General features: G+C 48.2%; 1 protein-coding gene across 4 annotated transcripts; it reads left to right on the top strand.

The window, feature by feature from the left end:
• The first annotated feature begins 6754 nt into the window (after positions 1-6754).
• On the top strand, positions 6755-19245 carry ZYX (zyxin). Of its 4 annotated transcripts, none has more exons than XM_075763103.1 (10): positions 6757-6922; positions 10807-11067; positions 14052-14236; positions 15277-15369; positions 15666-16172; positions 16493-16634; positions 16718-16887; positions 17045-17223; positions 17501-17621; positions 18035-19245. In XM_075763103.1, the coding sequence occupies exons 2-10, from the start codon at positions 10818-10820 to the stop codon at positions 18143-18145; spliced, it is 1758 nt and encodes a 585-aa protein (XP_075619218.1). In that variant the 5' UTR covers positions 6757-6922; positions 10807-10817; the 3' UTR covers positions 18146-19245. The 4 variants fall into 4 exon arrangements, with proteins under 4 accessions (XP_075619236.1, XP_075619218.1, XP_075619209.1 ...); XM_075763094.1 differs by lacking the exon at positions 6757-6922 and adding an exon at positions 10112-10245; XM_075763121.1 differs by lacking the exon at positions 15277-15369 and having other exon boundaries at positions 6755-6922.
• The last annotated feature ends 50 nt before the right edge of the window (positions 19246-19295 follow it).

Consider the following 19295-nt stretch of genomic DNA (forward strand, 5'->3'; position numbering starts at 1 on the left):
CAAAGGGTCAGGAGGTTTGCCAAGTACCTGGGGGACATGGTCATCATATTGACCTTCATCAAGGCAACTGGAGAATGCCTTAGCTGAAGGAAGTGCATCTCCAGAAACATACATCCACAGCTGAGTTCTTTAATGCTATGTCTTTAATGCCCTGGCCCAAACATCTACTACTGACAGGCAGGGATGGTTCACAGTTAAGAGAGGAAAAGCCCTCTGCATTGGTTTAAAGTGGTGGTAGTCAACAGATCCAGAAATTAGGCTATGCCTCTGTCATCCCAGCACACCTCTGGAGAACCCAATGTGCAAATTGTCAATGGCTATGTAATACACAATGGAACGCTTTTTGGGGACCTCTCCTACATTTCAAACAATAGCCATGGCTACTGATCTCTCAGTATAACTTAGACTAGCTACAAAGCGCTGGCAATGGGGGCCTGTAACTGCTGCTACCCCATCCTCCACAGTCAGTGGCTTTCATACAGTGCTTGATCACTTTGCTAGATACAGAATGAACTTAGCACAAATCTTCAGTAAGGCCTGTGTGTCACACCCTTATATTTTAAACCTACTGAAACTCATACTCTGCTCAAAGATCAGCTCTCTCCCCTATGTTGTCACTTGTCACAGACTCCTAGCTGCCACTGAAAGGACAGTGGCTCCACTGCAAGGCCCTGCTAATTATCCTGACAACCTCATGAAATTTTTGTCTGGTCTGTAGTCATCCTCTTATTCATACCGGCGGTAAATTAACAAGCAAAAATACTACTAGCCCCATGTACTAAACCTGGGAACTGCAGAAAACTTCATATAGCTCCACACCTCTGGCTTTTGGAAAGCAAGGGCTTGAGGGGCTGCACCTCTTAAGGCTGTACTCAAACTATATTTTACTGTGTCGTTTGTAGATAACATTTGGCCTAATATTTTTTGCAAGCAGACTGTTGGACTATATGTGACTATATTGCTTAATTGGTTGGTTTGTTGCTTTGCTCCAGGGCTTTGGTTCCTTGATCATCTACACTGTGTACATACTAGGTTTTGCCAGGACTCCAATCTGGAGTTAACCAATTATTTGGTTTTGTGAGGCTCAAAAGAGAGGGTAGTTTGCTTCAAGATCCACACCCTATAGATAACACAGGTGTGGACTACACCAGGCTTCATTGTTCCTGACCAGAACAATCTTCTTATATATTCCTAATGTACTCATAAGTCCAGCATGCCCTGGCATATGCATGGCACATCTTTGTAGGCACACTACAAAATACAGAATTAGCAGTCTTTAAAGCTCATCCCTGCTTATTTGGCTATCTCACTTCTTATGCAAGAAAATAATAGCACTGGGATACAAAGGGGGGACTGGAGTGACCAGGATCCTGTCCCAGGTTAATGTCACTGAGACTGTAGCCCGGCATCTCTGTCCCTCCAGTACTGAGCAGCTGCACTAGATGCTTCTCTGGGAAAGCCACCACAGAACTTCTATTATATAGCATAGGAAGAAGCGCCATATGAGACCAAGGGAGTTGATAACCTTGCTTTTGCCTCTCAGCTTTGTCACAGGGAGGATGAAGGGGAAGAACCCTTTTCCAAGGACACTGTACCCTCCCCCCCAACACATACGCACACTGAAATTTTTCCTGGAACTTTTTCTCAAAATCCCTCAGGGTGCAACAAAGTGTGCACCCAGCTCTGCTGAGTACATACATGTATGTGATTACACTCATTTGCAGGAAGGAGCGTGGCTTGTTTGTACCATGCTTACAAGACTACTCTACATAACTAAGTGAAGAAAGGAAACATCTACCACTAGGGTATGGCACACAGGAGCGGAAAGAAGCTTGCACCACACACAGGAACTCTTTAATTAGCAGGCTGACAGATCTCTTTCTTTGACAGTCAGTTCTAACAAGCAGTATTTGCCACAGAACAGCCAAATACATCACTGCTTGTCTTGCTGGTGGCAGGGGTGGGGCACACAGTTGAGGAAATGGCAAGGGTACCTTGGAATGTGGAAATGGCTGCTCTCCAAGCAGAATGGGCTCTGGCAGCCATCCATACTCAGCCACATACACAGGCATGCCCCAGTCACCCATCCATGCTTCAGCTGCATCCCACTGCCTTCTCCAGGCCTTGGCTGACTGCTCACGGTTCTCTAGAGTTGCAGAACAGCTCATACTCCACCTGGGGGAAGAGTTACCTGTGGGACAGCCTGCTTGTTTTCCTCATCCCTCGGGCACAGAGCCCAGCAGCGGTGAGCAGGAGGTGTGGGAAGGAGGAAGCCTGACGGCGAGCAAGCCCTAGGAGCCATGGAGCTGCAGGCCTGCCGCCCTGCCAAGAAACGGCCAGAGGCAGCGGCTCACCAGGAAATCTTGGTGGCAGGAGACAAGGAAACAGCCGTGGTAACTCATCTGGGAGCTGTTTCTCCTGCCCAGGACCCCCTGTCATGGCTCTGTTTAGGAAAGACCTACCAGCCTTGCTGGAAATGGAGCTTCCTTCCTGAACAGGCACTAGCCCAGACCCCTGCTTCCCTGGCCCCTTCTGATGGCCCGTCATGCGCTGGCACAACCAAGGTCATATGACAGGGATACTTTGCTCCCTCTTACTTGTATATGGCCGTTTTGCCTCACTAAAAAGCGTTTGCTGGCACAGCAGGGCTTTGCTGTTTTTTGTTTACAGCTTATGGCCTATTCTAGTGATTTAGTCAGGCTAATCCAATTGCATGTGTATGGCTAGAGTGGCCTTTTAAAAATATCTACATATATGTGTGTGTACCATGCAATACTTGCGTAGTGGGATTTGAAGACCTGCAGTGAGACTTGTCAGGGATCAGGGAGGCTCTCTGTAGCTGCAAAACAGCTCCCCTTCTGGGGGACAGACACTTTCCAAGTATGCTTTGCACAGCAGACTCAGTTTTGAAGGGAAGCAGCAGAGAGACACTAGCTCTGTGTCCTGGGTAGCTGGTTGCTCAGGAACTTCTCCAGGAGAATTCATGACCTTTGCAAATAGCATTCCTGACTGCACACCAGTTTCACATATGCAGGAGGATGATCAAGCTTGTAAGGACTGGAGGGTCTGCCGCCCCCGGGGCAGCTCTCTGTGTTTGGCATCCAGCTGTCGACATGTATCCCACAGTGGGACTGAGGCACTCCAACTTGAAACTGCGCTTTGGTCAGGAGACAGACAGCTCTGCGTACATCATGGTCTCCACAAAGAGTGGAAGCAGCAGCCGTGGCAAGTGTCAACCTATGCCAGATGTAGCCTTTCACATGGAGAACACAGAGGGAGGACGTGAGGTGCACACTCGGAGAGGGCTGTGCTGTGGGACCACAACAGATCCTAGGAGAGCTCTTACCAGGGCACGTTACATCTGCTGCTCCATACGGATGCAGACGATTTGCTGCAGGTGGCCCTGCCCTGGATGGTGTGGGCCTAACCTCGTCTGTACCTCTTGGCCTGGGGACCAAAGCAGACCCATTACATATTCCCAACTCTTCCAGGAGGCCCAGACATAGCATTTAATACAGCACAGGGAAAGCTTATGAGTAGCTGCTTAGCATTAATCAATAAAATGTGGTTAGACTAAAAAGAAGTTATATGACTAAAGAAGTATCAGAGATGCAACACAGATATGAGTCAAAATTTTTCATTGGTTAGAAAAAACACGGACTCCTACGTGGCATCACTAATTATTAACTAACTCACACTGAGAGAAAATGGCACTAATTGACCTGTTGATATGGACAGAAATTATACAGATGCAGACATTTTACATTAACACAACTAAAGCATCCTGTCCAGCATCCAGATTGCTCTCCTCTGACCTTAAACCTATTGTTAACACAAAGATTCCCATCTGCAGCTACCTGAACCCTCCTGAATCCAGGTAAGATTTTTCTGCCAGACAAGTTTACTTCCCTGTTCTTTGCATTCTTGCAAATAATCCTTCCTTTTGCATTCAAGGGCTTATTTTTCCTTCTCTTACATCTATTTTTATTTTCATTTTATAGGCATCTAACCACTGCTAGCATACTCCTCATCTCAGTGCAGTATATGAATTTGCCACATCAGTTCTGTATTGCATTATTCTTTATTTACTCATTGCATTGCACGGCTGAATTACCAGTGAAGATTCTTTATATCTGTCTCCATGAAAACTCAGTCTCTCTGAGATGGGTTCTTTGAACTCTTAAGAATTTCTAAGCTTTGATTTGACAGCCAGTACTGGGACTTGCTTCCAGTCACTCATCTCAAAGAAGCACCCTTCTAAACTGCATATTCTAAATCCCTACAACATCTGCTTTGTAGTGGGCTGTCATTTCGCCCATGGTGCAGAGCATTCACACCACAATACACTCCAAAATACCAGATCACTTTTTTCATGGCATGGGATAGCCAAAGTGATTTATGCAGAGGAGTGCTGCTAATTCCAGAAATGACAAGGTCTGGCACAATAAACTCAGTATACCTGCTAATCCATCTCTGTACCCAGACAGATAAATGCCTATTCAGGACTAATATTTTGCTTCAACTAATGAGATTGACTACAGCTGTGCACATCTCAAGGCACTAATTTCAGTTTGCAGCAGAAAAATGTCTATTCTTCCAAGCAAAGAATTGCATGAAGGAAGATTGCGACAATAAGGAGATTCTTATTTTCTTTCCGGAGGAATCAAAACTAACATAGGGAAGTTGGTTCATCTTCATTTCCGATTACAAAAGCACAAACTTTAAATCCACTATATGGCAAGCACAGGACCAGATTAACATTTCCCCCCGAGTATTCTGATGTATTCCGATTTGAGAAGCCTAGCTTTCACATGTCCAACCTGCTAAACACTTCTCTGTTTTGTATTTGCTTCCTCATAGCAAGGAGTTAATACAAAATGTCTAAGAGGGTTTGCTTTTCCTTTTTCTTATTCCCACTTTGCTTGATCTGCCTTCACGAGCTTTTAACATCACGTCGGTGAAACAAACGTATCAAACGTATAAGCATCTGGATTTATGGGGATGTGACCAGAAAGTATGAGAGTGCAGATTTTTTTCATATTCTCTGAGCACTTTTTAAATCTCAGTCCGAGACATTCTTTGTTTTCTCTGGAGTCGGGGATAGCCCAGAGTGCTCTGAGGTCAGGCTGATTGTGTAAGGTGTGCCGTGATGTTCCAGAATCTGGTTAGTGATTCCACAATGAAATCTTCTTAGCTCTGCACTGACATCTTTACCTGAACTAGAGGGAAAAAGATTGTCTGCACTAGAAAAGTGACAGTGTTAGAAGACCCAGCACAGAGATATCCCCCCATGATTAATGCACAAAGTAATTATGTAGGATAAGAAAGGTAACAGGGCTGATGCCATGCCTACAAAAGGCAGCAGTAACTTCAGGATTATTTAGCACCGATACAGGAGCTATAGATCCCTAAGCAAGTCACAGCTAGATCAATAGTTCAGCAGTTGCAGCTATGTAAGGAGATGCTCAGTGCAACACATTGCTATGGGTGACATACGCATTGTATGTAAAAATGAGAAACCTCACAGAGGGCCCAATTTTTCCACCTGTATCAACTAGTTAAATAACAGATATTACCTCTTTGTATAAACCTTGCTTATAAAATTAAAAATTTGTTTACACTGGATTTCTTAAGCCTTGATGAACCTCTTTGCATAGCTCTCTTAATATGAGCATTTTGCCAGTAGCGCACACTGGGAATCTAACTGGTGTGGTTTGTGGCTTACCCACCTGTGAGTACTGAAAGATACTGATGTTGATAGGTAAGTCAAGCAGACAAGCCCCAGACATCCTGAGCATTACCAAATACAGTAATTTTCCAGGGAATTTGCAACAGTAGGGGTATTAACCCCAATATTAAGACCAAATTCCAAAGTACAATGATTGCGCAAAACACAGGAATTGTGTCTTTATTGGTGTCCCTCCTCCTCAAGACGTTCGGAAACAAGGAGAAGAAAAGGCTGGGGTTGAAGCTTACATGCTCTGTTGTGCTGGGTCAGGCTGTCCCTGTCTAGAGCAGGGCTGAACCCCCAGCCAGCACTGGGATAAAAATGAAACTGATGCACAGCACAGGCAATCCAACAAAGCAATTAGAATGGCTAGTGTTTGATATGAAACAGTTTAGTGTTTGCCTTGCAGCCAGTACAAGGAGAACAAGTTGCTTTTCTGCACAGTGGAGTCATCTGATGTTTGCTTTAATTTCTGGAAGACTGGGGGAGCATGAGTCAGATGCTCTTGCAGCTGGTTCATGCAAGGAAGAGGCCAGCAGGGACCCTGACTCACCAGAGCTGCTAAATTTCTCCCTAAAGTCCAGCTCAGCGACTGGAGTGAAATCACGGGCAGGGGGGCAGCTCTGGAATTAGGGAGGGCGGGAGGAGCAGAATTCTGCGAGGATGGAAGGCAGCGAGCCCGGCCCGGGATGGACGCCCGAGGGGGGGAGGGGAGGGGCAGGACGGGCGCTGGGCGAGTGACAGCACTACGAGGCCCTAGAGGAAACCCCAGCAAACACTTCTTCTTCACAAGAGACAGAGAAATAACCCCCTCCTCTCCGTAAAGCTAGAGGGGGCACGCAGAAGATGGCAGCCCGGGGCTCCCGCCGCTGCCCCAGCAAGCCCCGTCCCCCGGCGGTGCGCGCCTTCCCCCCTTACCTCATTGCCACATTCCCCAGCGAGTGAGATCAGCTGTTCGCGCAGCCTCTCTCCTTTTATGGTCAAACAACTTTGCCTGGGCGAGGCTTTTTTCGCGAGTTGGTAAGAAGCGTCTGGGCTCCGCAGCTCCCCCACCTTTCATTTCTGCTGCCTTTCCCGGCAAGCCGGCAGGCCGAGGCAGCCGGCCGTGCGGGGGCAGAGGAGCCCATCCCTAGCCCCGCGATCTCCAGCCCCGGGGGCGGCATTTCCCTCTCCCCCCTAGCCCCGTCCCCAGAGGTGAGTCCCTTCTCTTGGTTTAGCGAGAAAGGTTTTTATCTGCAGCCCTGGGGCTGGCGTTGACCGAGTTAGGGGTATGCGCCCGTGTCGGGAGGTGCGGGTTTCCTGCCGCTCCCGCCGGGAGGGTTGCTGGCCTCCTACGAAGTTTCTCGGTCTCTTTGGGATCGATTAACCGTGGTGGCTCCTGGGTTGTTTTTTGTTTTTTGTTTTTTTTTTTTCCCTTTCGCAGAAGAGAGGTTCGCGTGTGTGTGAATCTGGTTGAGTTTTCTTCCCTCGCGGTGAAATGGAGGCAGCTAAACGCTCCCGCAGAGGGGAAGAGGGAGGGGGTGTTGCCTGGTCGTAGTCGGGACAAGCTCTCTTTTGTGTGCGTAGGGATGAGTGAGACACCTATGGAGCCTTTTTCCAGATGTGCTTGAGAGAGAGGAATCTGGGGCTCTTTGTGCATGAAATTTGTTTAATTTATGAGTCTGTCTCTCTGGGAGTGCCCTGAGAAAATGAAGATACAAGTCTTGCAAAGTCGTAGAGCTTCCTAACATTTTAAATATGTTTGCATAGCTTTGGGGAGTTTTTCCTTTTTTTTTTTTTTAACCCCCCCAGCACAGGGACGAGGCAAGCCCAGCATATATGGGACATGTTTGTAGCTCTTAGCTCTGAATGGCCCCCTCCCCCAGCTCGGTTGTCTTAAGGCTTTACCTTGCAACTTGCATAGCTGATAGGACTTTGCTCTCTTTGAAGCATTGTAACTTTGGGCTAGGCTGGGAGAACTTTCTGGAATTAGTCTGTATGAGAAGATGAAAAGAAGCGTAACTTCTAAATCTGTTTAATCTGTTCATTTCATATGCTGTATTTTTTGCCATAGTTCCCTTCTGATCTCCCTCAGTTGGGAGGAAGTTGGTGAGTAGGGAGAACTATAGATGTGGTGTGTCACACCACAGTGCTGGGCTAGCTTTTACAGGGGCTCCCTCTGTGGCTGGAGTCAATCTGCTTTCTGCCAACAGAGGTGAAAAAGAATGCTCAGCTCTCTGCCTCCTCAGGTTCCTCCTCCTTTCAGTACCCCAGGAAAGGAGCTGAGCTTTTCAAAGTACTATCTTGGGGTCACAGAATCACAGATTGGGGGTTGGAAGGGACTTGTGGAGATCATCTAGTCTAACCCCCTGCTAAAGCAGGATCACCTAGAGCAGGTTGCACAGGATGGCATCCAGGTGAGTTTTGAGTTTCTCCAGAGAAGGAGACTCCACAACCTCTCAGGGCAGCTCAGTCACCCTCAGAGTAAAGGAGTTTTTCCTCATATTCAGATGGAACTTCCTGTGTTCCAGTCTGTGCCCATAGCCTCTTGTCAAAGAAGTGAAAGCTGTCTGGATGCATAAGAGGTGGGAGACCCACCATGGGACCTTTTGGGAGGTGACTCTGCTGCTGAGGGAGGTGTCACTTGGTTCTGTGCTCATACATCTCCTTGCTCTCTGTTAGAGAGGAACAGTGTATGAGGCAACTAAATATCCTGCCTCTGTCCTTTGGGGACATCTTTCTTCATAGCTCCACTTGAGTCATCTTAAACGCTGTTACAGCAGGCAGAAAAATCTCTCCCCTCAGGGAAAGCGTGAGGACGAGAAGGATTTGAGATTAGGTCTGCTGGTGTGACACTCCCTCTCCAATAGCTTTTACCAACAGCGCCACAGGACTCACATAAGCTGTGTGTTTCTGGTGAGGCTTAGATGGCATTGGCAACACTGCAGGGCTGGGGGGGGGTGACTCTCCACAAGGCGAGCTTTTCTCAGCCGGTTTGGTCTGTGTGGGGGTGGACCGATAAACAGAAGCGAGGATGAGCAGGGGCAGGTGCTGGATGGAGACAGCTCTGAGCAGAAAGGGACTTAAGTGTGACATAGCATACTGGGAAACGGGCTGCTTTGGTTTAAGGGAGATGGCAGCTGCTGGTAGCAAAGCCAGGACTTTTTTGTGAAGCAGCCGATGTCTCAAGACTGACTCTGTTGACTAACCCTGGGATGGATCATGATGAGAAGTGACATTATCGCTGTGGTGTTCTGCTTATAATGCTGTCGATTTTGGTAGAACTACTAAGTGGTTCATTATACCATTACGTGAAACAGTGGAGCACATGGCAGAAGTCTCTAAAGAAAGGCTGGAGGGCTTTTTAATAGCTTCTGTAGCTCGGTGGGAAGCTGCAGACTGGAGGGAGTTGGTCAGTCCCTTCTGACGTGCAAGTCTGAGGGATTGAGGGCAGACCTTGCTAATTACTCTTCTGCCTTGGCCCTTTCCCGTGCTGGAGCATGTGGGAGATGCTCAGCACAGCTCTTTGGCTGCTGCTCACTGTTGGAGCCTCTTCCTCCTTTTGAAAAGCCCAGAAGAGTCTGTCAAAGTGCGTGCAACAAATCAGCCCTGCACAAAGGGAACAAAAAGTGCAGCAACACGAACTTTTGTCTATGTCGTCACATGCCTGTGACCTGAAGAAGCTGTTACAGGTTACTGTATCTTACCATACTGCACTGAATCGTGGGAGTGCTTAGAACTGGGTGCGCAGGTCTTACTGGCAGCCATGGGTGAATTAGCAGTGGGCGGATGTTTGTGGCACCAGGGCTGTCTGTCTCAGCAGCTGTTATTGTCCGTGGGAGAGAGGCTGGCAGCGTGGAGGGGCACTGTTTTGAACATGCCAACTTGAAATGCTGGCACAGAGCCCCTGTGCTGGTGGAAGCGCTATTGTACTGGGGTGTTAGGAGGACTATCGGCATGCCAGGCTTTACAACAAAGCATCTGACTTCATGGAGCTTTCTAGCATGGATGAGATTTCTGGCGTGGATTGCAGGACTGAGGGAATGCTAGAAATGTGGCTCTCATGAGACCAGCGGCTCCTGAAACAGCCGACTTGGTGGGGCTCTCCCCCGCCCGCTCAAGAAAGGAGGGGGAGGAGAAGGTTCGTTTGCCCGCACGCTGCAAGCGGAGTGCTTGTCCCCCTTCCGCGCCGCAGGCTGCCCTTGCGCAGGCAGGACCGTGGCTGCACTCACTGCCTGGAGGACGAGAGCCTCGGCTGCACGGGTGCTGGCTGCGCCCCTCGCAGCCCGAAGGGACGGGGGGCGGCGGAGCGGCGTCCGAGGAGCGCTTCCTGGCGGGGGCGGAGCGGGCGCCGGCGCAGCGGTGAGGGGAGGCGGGAGCCGCTGTCACCCTCGCCGGGGGCAGGAAGGAGAGAAAGCGGAGGCGAGATCCAGGAGAGCAGGGGCCTCTGCCCGAGGATGTGACACCGGGGAGCTCCTCACCCGCCCTGTTGTTCTGCCGCAGCTGCCAGTGCTCCTCCGGCATGCAGGGGTCTGGAGGTAAAGGATGGAAGATGCAGGGGTACGCCAGCGTTGGGGGGGGGTGGGGGTGGTGAAGGGGGACATTACTGGGGCTGTCACAGGCTGAGGTCCAGAGGAACAGGGTGGTGTTATTGGGTAAGTGGGGGAGAGGAAGTGCAAATTCCAGTTCTGGGAGAGCGAGTCTGGGGGCATCCCCTCGGGGTGTGTGGGGCTCCATGTGCGTGGCAGATAACACTCATTCTGGTGGCCTGCTGCTGTCCTCCCCAGCATGCGTGCATGCGTGCAAGGCTCTCGTGCAGCAAAGAGCTTGGTTTTCTCCGTGTCAAGAGCCCCTTTGCGGTTAATGCCATACTAAGTTGAAATGGTGAAGCATGCTGGCTCATTCGAGTAGTCTGCAGTTTCTGTTCCTCCTTTTTCCTGTGATGATCCTAGAAGTGCTCTGTGCTCTGCTGAGGCACCTCAGCCTCTGGCCAGACTTAAACTTCTGTATCCCTCTGTTTCCTGTGTTCTTCTCTACTAATTTGCTCTCTAGCCCAAGGCTGGCTTCATATAGGTTTCTTCCCTTTTCTCTCCTGCCAGGTGCTAAGAAGATGGCCTCCCCAGGTGCCCCAGGGACCCGCATGACATCCACAGTCAGTATCAACATTTCTACCCCTTCCTTCTACAACCCGCAGAAGAAGTTTGCACCTGTGGTTGCCCCTAAACCGAAGGTGAACCCGTTCAAGGCTGGAGGTGCATCAGAGTCATCGCTGCCCCCGCCTTCTGGAGCTGGCGCCCAGCGTGCTCAGATAGGGAAGGTGGGGGAGATTCCATCAGCGTCCATGTCCCTTCTGGCAGAAGGTAGGTGAGGGCTTGTGTGGCAGATGTGAGTATGCATTTCTGAATTCTCAGGGGGTGAGGTCTGTAACTGGGCTAAACATGAGAACAGGGGCAAAACTGCTGTAGGTGATGGATACTCTTGTTGTAGAGGCTGGCAGGTTCCAGAATGAGCTAAAACAATTGTAAAGGGATTTGTAAAGTAGATAGTATCTCCATTAGGAAAGGAGGCAGGAAGGCAATCCTGCGTTGCACTAATGCTGGAGGAATGCAATGGATTTTTTCATAGTATTTGCTGAGTGCATAATTGTGTAACTGCAGCCAGTTTCTGGCCAGCATGTCAGAGAGCAACTATGTTGCAGGGAAGTTGACCCTGATGGTGTTGAATCATGCTATTCTCCTTCTTGTTGATTCATCCCAGCTCAGGTTGGTTGTTTCTGACTGTAGAAATCTTTCTCGTGGACTCTGCAGTTGCCACCTTTGCTACTGGAGATGCGGAGGAAGAAATAATTGCATAGAAAAATGGTGGAAGCTATCTTAAACAGGAAGTGAGACTTAGAGTTTGTATGGCTTGTAGAATTTCATACTTTTTCCTACTGCTTTGGGCTGGGTGTGTTTTCCTGTGTAGAATGACTTCTTGCTGTATTGTGGTTTTCTTTTTCTTTTTTCTTTTTTTTTTTTTTTTTAATTTCCTGTGGTGATGGGGTGGTTTTTTGTTCTGGGGTTTTTTTTTTGTTGGTCGGTTGGTGTTGTGTCCTCTAAGAAGCAGAAGGTTCCTGGTTGTGTTGCTCCACAGCTGGAATTGATGAGTGTAAGGCCACCAGAAATTTCCCTAGGGACTTCTTGCTAATGCTTGATGCTGCATATTACCCCTAGACTCTATCAGTGTGCACCTCTGTTGGGACATGCATATTCAGATAATGCTAACTGCTGTTTTAAATTTCTTTCCTTTCACTGTCTAGCATAGACTATGCAACAGTGATGTTTTCTAGGTTAGCATGCTAAGTTAGTGGGCAGCTGACCTAATGTGAATTCTCAAGTCACGAGGGCCTCAGCATGTTGGTGTTTCTGTCTACTAGAATTGTACCAACCAACTCTGTTGACCTTTTTCTCATGCATTGCTGGCTGGACTCTTGTGTCTGTAATCCAAGGTCCCATCTTAGGCTTTATGATTTTCTGCTGTAGTTGTATGGATTAAGGATGTGTTTGTTGGAAGGTCTCAAACTGACACAAATAACCTGAAGTACAAAAGTAGACAGATGAATGTTAAAATTTTTTTTTCAATATACAATGTGAGTGGAGGATTGGATGTTGTTTGCTCCACTTCTCCCTTCCTTGTAAAGCTTATTATGAAGAAACCAACTTGACAGAAAGATTAGCAAAAGAACTATGTGGCTTAAGCTGCTGTGTTACCACCGGGTGAGGGCGGCCAGCGAGACATCTGAAGTACAGTTGAACCACCAAAACTCAGTCATCAGAGAAATGCATCTGATTTGATCCTTCTCTGATGCATCTCTTCAATCCTTCTCTCCCTTTCTTACACACTCCCCAAACAAATAGTAGTATAAGCAATAGCAATTGGTCTCTTTGTCTTAAATGACAGGATGGCTAAGTTAGTATTGCTGTAGGAACATTATATTTAGTATTCATCATTCTATAAATCTGGTATAGTAATTTTGTGGGGAGCTTTTTTGTTTGAGTAATTCATAAAACAGGCTTTTAACACATCTGAAGCAATGTGACAACAGATCAGGGCTTAGGTATTCTGTATCATTTCAATAAATCAAAGGGCATGCTTATACAAATTTGATCCCAAAACTGTAGTTTCAAAGAAAAAATACCAGCCCTGTATTACTTCCCTCTGCCCCAAGCAGAATGTCTCTGGCACAGGAAGGCTTGGAAGAGGTACTGCATACAGTGGAGTTCATGCATTCCACTGGCTAAAAAGATTTTGGCTTTAATTTTCTGAAAGGGCAGTATTGTCTCTCTTAGGTTACAGATCAGAAGTCCTTATAAAGTCTGTCGACAACAGCTGGATATAAAGATGAGACAATTTGATTACTGCTGTTAAAAAGTTGCACATGGAGTAGCAGGAGTGAGAAATGTGGTCTTTCACCCTGCTGCTGGTTGGGGCTAGCTAGGAAGAGAGGTGGGTGTCCCAAATAAGGGGTGTGGAAGTTATGCATCCTTGTCTTCAATGTTCTTTGCTGCTTGGATGATAAGAGGACAACTTCTCCCATACGTGGTGAAGGGAAGAGGATTCACATTTATTTGACGGTGTTGTAGTAGAAAATGTTTCTTTTTGCTTGTTCCATGTCTTCGGCAAATATGAATAGGTGAAAGCAATGGGGTTTTCTTCTAGGAGGTTGAGGGTCTCTGTTTCTTTTCAGCCTGCTTAAAAGGGTTCTGGAAGATTTCTCATGTCCTTATCTGTATTGGGTATGGGGACATTTTAGCCTCCAAAAGGAAAGCTGTTTTCATCTCCCAGAAAAATAAAGCCATTTCAAAGATTGGTCATATGGTAGTTGGTTTGACTTGCTTTTATTTTCCCCCATTTATTTCTTGTAGTGCTTACTAGCCAGCTGTGAGGTGCCAGCTTATTTTCCTGTCATCAGGCTCCTCAGGGTCCTGGGTTGTCCACTGGCATTCCTTCTAATGCTGCTCTATATTCAGCAATCTGAGCCAGTCACTGGCAAGAGAAGCATATGCTAGGCACCAAAAAATGAGAGGAGGAGGGGGAAAGGGCATAGTAAGATGTTTCCCAATTATACAATAACTATTCCCAGTGACTAATTGTAGTAGCTACTGAGGAAAGTTTATATGATGGCAGATAGCTTTGGACAAGTGAAAGCCAGCCTGTGGAGTTCAGTTGTCCTTGATGAGTGCTGGGTTCCCCTTGGTATTGGGGAACTACTTGCTGTGGTACCTTCAAGAGCCCTCCTGGGGTTTGTACTGGCTAAGAGTAAGAAATTATCCAAACTTGCTTTTATTCTCATTCTTCCCCATAGAGCTGCCGCTGCCACCTCCTCCCCCACCTGGAGAGGAGGCAAGTTTCTCCTCAAACTGTGCTTTTCCCCCACCCCCACCCCCCTTTGAAGAGCCTTTTCCACCAGCCCCGGAAGACGTTTTTCCTTCTCCTCCTCCTCCGCTGATGTTTGATGAAGGGCCTGTGAGCAAAGTACCTGCCCCACAGGTGAGTGAGGTCAAGGGAAGTATAGTTTCTTGTGATGCTCTGTGAGTTGGGATAGCCTTTCGCTACTCTGAACTCAGCAGCAGGAAGTCCTGAGATCTGGGAAGGCAGAAAATGCTGCCACCCCATGGACCAGCATAGGTTAGGGTCAACTGGCTGGGCTACAGCTCTGCAGATGAAGGACCTGGGGTTCCTAGTGGACAGTGAGTTGAATGTGAGCCAGCAATGCACCCTTGTGGCAATAAAGGCCAACCATGTGCTGGACTGCGTTGGTGAGAGTGTAGTCAGCAGGATGAGGACAGTGATTATTTCTCTCTTCAGTGCTAGTGATGCTGCGTCTTGGAGGACTGTTTCCAGTTGGGCTTCCGATTATAATAAGCCCAGAGGAATACTGAACTAGCTGCAATCCAGCAAAGGGTCATAGCGATCATTTGGGGTTGGAACACATGATGTGAGAGCCGGGTCTGTTCAGCCTGCAGAAGAGGAGGCCAAGGCAGGGATCTAACTGCAGTCTGCAATACCTAAAGGAGGGCTGGAGAGAAGACAGATTCTTCTTACTGGGGCACAGCAAGAGAACAAGAGACAATGGACACAAGTTGCGGCAAGGGAAATTCCTGCTGGATGGAAGAAAAACCTGTTTCCCTCCAAGGGTGGCTCAACACTGGCACAGGTGTCCAGAGAGGCTGGGGAATCTGCGTCCTTGGGGATGTTCAGAAACCACCTGGACAAGGCCCTGAGCAACCTGCTCTGGCTTAGGAGTTAGCCCTGCTGTCAGCAGGGTGTTAGACTAGAGACCTCCAGATGTCTTGTCCCACCTAAATCTGTCTGTGGGTTTCTTTGGGCTGTGTATTTTCTCACTGTTTGTAGACCTTGGAGGCTGTGCCCTGTTCATCCTTACCAGCTTGCTATCCACTCAAAGCAAAGAGCAGATCTGTACCACAGTCCAAAGTGTCAAAATCTGCTGTTGTAAGGGGATACACCTGGTTCTCTGACTGTTCCTGTAACGTGCTCTGCTCCCTCTTTCCTCATGGATGGTGGTATAGGTACATGGCAAGATGAGCAGCATTGATCTTGAGATTGACTCACTGTCCGTAATGTTGGATGACATGGAGAAGAATGACCCCTTCAAATCCCGGGTGAGCGCTCCAGGATGTCACAGGTGGAAGGAAAGATGACTGGTTTGCTGAACAGAGGTGGTGAGAAGGGTGCTACTGAAGATTAAAAAGTCTGGATAAACCATAGCAAGAAACTATACCTGAAGGATCAGAAAGCATAGATCTTGCAACATGTCAGGACTGCTAAATATGTAGCAGTGTGGGAACTCTTAGCATTGGGGGTCTGAGAGATGCTGTCTATAGCAGTAAGTCAACAGCTATTTTCTCTTCCACCTTGCTGATAACTGGCTGTTTCTCTCTGCTGCTTCCCTTTACAGACATCTCCAGGATCCACAGGTTCTCTGGAGAAACCATTGGCCCCCAAAGCCCCTGTGGAAATACCATCTGCACCCAGAGATACTCCTCATTCCTTTCCTTCCAAGTTCACTCCAAAGCCAAGTGGAAGCTTACCTTTCAAGCCCCCTGGGGTGGATTTGACGCCCACCCCGACCCCATGGGCAGCTCCACAGCAACGCAAGGAGCCCCTAGCACCTGTGCCTCCACCCCCCTCTCTCTCTCCTGCTCAGCCTACCCCTAAATTCACCCCACCCCCTGTTGCTGGCTCTCCTAAGTCTGGGCCCAAATCAGGTGCCAATGTTCCCACGGCTCCCTCAAACTCTACAAGATATCCTACCTCTCTTCAGACTCAGTTCACAGCCCCTTCACCTTCAGGTCCATCCTCTCGGCCACAGCCTCCCAATTTCACCTATGCCCAGCAGAGGGAAAGACCCCAAGTGCAGGAGAAGCCACGTCCCACAGAACAACCTGCTGCTGCAAAAGACACGGTAAGGGATAGAGCCATGACACCAGTGCCTTTGGACAGGTGTCACTGGGAACAAAGTTGGAGGATGAGGAGGCAGGGTCTGTCCCAGGCTAGGGGAAGCTGTTACCCATATGAAAGAGAGATGTAATGAGAGACGGTGGTGGAGAGGGATAGTTATTCATGTAAAGGTGGAAAGAAGCAAGCACGGTGCATGGCAGATTATTTCTTCTCACTGTCTCTCTCTAGGGAACAAAGGTGAGAGAAGTAGGTTTATTAGGGACAGGGTGGGAAGGAGCCTGTCTATATGTGTCCTTTGGCATTGAATGTTTCCTCTTCCTGCAGCATCGACCCACAGGCTCCAGTGCAGATCCACCTAGGGGAAATTCCTCTCTGACCATGAAGGAGGTAGAAGAGTTAGAGATGTTGACCCAGAAACTAATGAAGGATATGGAGCGTCCGCCTGCAGCAGAGGCTGCTACTTCTGGTGCGTTCCCTCAATGGGCAGCTGTAGGACTAAGACTGTGGTGGTTTTCATCTCTGCTAATCCCTTTCTTCTTCCATTGACAGAGCTCTGTGGCTTCTGCCGGAAGCCCCTATCACGAACCCAGCCAGCTGTGAGGGCCCTAGACTGCCTCTTCCACGTGGAATGCTTCACCTGCTTCAAATGTGAGAAGCAGCTACAGGGGCAGCAGTTCTACAATGTGGATGAGAAGCCCTTCTGCGAGGACTGCTATGCTGTGAGTCACTGGGATGAAAGCTGCTGGAGAGAGCTGAGCTTGCTGTGGTTGCTCTCTCTTGCTTTCCCTTTCTTCTTCCATCTTGCCTGTCTGTGCTGTAGCCTCCCAGGGGTGGGGGATTGGATTGATGTGTCTTACTTGCTTCCTTTGGGCTCAGGGGACCTTGGAAAAGTGCAGTGTCTGCAAACAGACCATCACAGACCGGATGCTGAAGGCCACTGGTAACTCATACCATCCCCAGTGCTTCACCTGCGTGATGTGCCATACCCCTCTCGAGGGGGCCTCTTTTATTGTGGACCAGGCCAACCAGCCTCACTGTGTGGATGACTACCACAGGTACAGAGAGAGCACATGCATGTGGTGTCTGAAAGAAGGCAGATTCCTTCACACCTGTTTAATTTTGCTGCAGTATGGGGTTGGGTTGCCCATGTGATCTATTGGAAGTGAAGTTAAAAATGAGTCAGCAATGTACCTTGCAGCAATTAAGATCTTTCCTCACCTAAACTTCTTTGTGATTTATTATTCCTCTGCTGCTAATACTATTGTACAACAGTGAGAAACTTGAATGTAACTACAGTGGTCATGGTCTCCACCATATTTTTGTGTGTTGCAGGAAGTATGCTCCACGCTGCTCTGTCTGTAGTGAGCCTATCATGCCAGAGCCTGGAAAGGATGAGACAGTGCGTGTGGTGGCATTGGAGAAAAATTTCCACATGAAATGTTACAAGTGTGAGGTAAGCCTGGTGGCCCCACTCCTCCCATCTCTCCCATGCCCATCACCAGCAACTGGGCACCTTTGTTGTCTATCCTGACCAAACACTAAGGTGGTTTTGAATGAATCTGGAGCTTTTTGAAGCAGATTCAGAAAAAGATTAGACATCCACAAGTCCATGAACAAGGACTATGCAGGGCTGTAGTCTCTAACATCCCTAACACGCAGTTGTTTATACCAGGGGAACATGCTGTGATCACAGTAGGGGTTTGCCTATCCCTCAAAATAGTGTCTCCCGTCAGCACCATCAGAGACAGAGCAGTGGGCTGTTGAGCCTTTATACCGATCTGATGGGGCATTTCTTACATCCTTGAATGCATTTACCCTGCTGTGGGCTGTCATTGAGCTCCCTCCCTCTTTTCTTTCCCTGTTTAGGACTGTGGGAAGCCCTTGTCCATTGAAGCAGACGAGAATGGGTGCTTCCCACTGGATGGGCATGTGCTGTGTATCAAATGTCACACCGTTCGTGCCAAAACAGCACACTGAGGAGCTTGGAGTGGGCATACCTTTGATACTCCTGCACTCAATACTCTTCCCCTCCCCACCGTTGTCCTATCCCTCTGCCTGACAAGGCAGATTGCTACCAATGGAGACTACGCCAGCGCAGTTCTTAACTCATGTAGGATTCACCACTCCTAGACTTCACTCTGCACACCCACCAAGAGAGGACTTCTTGTCCTGTCACCACTTCCTGGCCACAGTATATTCCAGGCTGGGGGCTATGATGAAGGTGAGTGCACAATCTCTGTTCCCTCAAGACTCTGGAGGAGAAAGTCCAGACCTCCACCACTGCCTGGTGGAAGTAGCAAGAGTGACCTGGTGGCAGGTGCTGGGAAGGGCTGAGCGTTCTTCTGTTCCACCGAGCCAAGAAACAATGATTTGACCTTAGAAGGTGGAAGCCTCCATCTTGGCACCACTTCTGTCTTTTGAGTTTGTTTTTTCTTGTGTGCCACCTCATTATCAGGATGTCTTCCCCTGCCTCCTCTCTTGCTCCTGGGTTAGAGTGTGGAGGCAGAACATATTGGGAATTTCTGTTATTGTTGCTGGAAAAAAGCTAACCTACTATAGCTTTTCTGTCTCTAATGGATTTTACTGGCTAACTGTCTTGTCAAATTTTTTTTCCTTAGCCAGATTTAACTGGCAATGTTTGGAATCCTACTCTGTTCCTGAGTTTGGAAACTTTTTTTAAAAACCTTTTTCCCTCCCCAAAATGAATCATTTCCCAGTGTGGTTTCTGGACAGCCAGGCTGGGCACCAGAGTAGCAAAGCAGTCCAAAGAATGCATGTTTACAAATAAAGACCGTCGTAAGGACGGGCAGCGGATGGTGAGGAGGCGTCTCAGTGCGTGGATGAGGATTCAGCAGGCTGAGGAACGTCTCCCCGTTTCAGTAGGGATTCTTTCACTCCTGACAGTGAAAGCTGCAATGTACTTGCAGTGTAATTGCAATGTACTGTCTGGCTCCAGGTGTTACTGCACTGAGCCCCATTTCCTGGACTAGAAACTCTCAAACTGAACAACCCTTTTGAATAACTACACTGTCCAACCACTGTTTGCATTCAATAAAATGTGGGTTTTTTTCCATTAACGTGTGTCTGCTGTATTTGTTCAACTACTGCTGTCTTAGGCAGTAGAGAA

Source organism: Balearica regulorum, chromosome 1 (assembly GCF_011004875.1).
Source record: "Balearica regulorum gibbericeps isolate bBalReg1 chromosome 1, bBalReg1.pri, whole genome shotgun sequence".
Lineage (NCBI taxonomy): Eukaryota > Metazoa > Chordata > Aves > Gruiformes > Gruidae > Balearica > Balearica regulorum.

What these genes read in the sequence shown, in the direction of transcription:
- ZYX (XM_075763094.1), top strand. An exon ending in GCAAAGTACCTGCCCCACAG is followed by an intron (nt 14,237 to 15,276) that starts GTGAGTGAGGTC and finishes ATGGTGGTATAG; the next exon opens with GTACATGGCAAGATGAGCAG. An exon ending in AGCAGAGGCTGCTACTTCTG is followed by an intron (nt 16,635 to 16,717) that starts GTGCGTTCCCTC and finishes TTCCATTGACAG; the next exon opens with AGCTCTGTGGCTTCTGCCGG.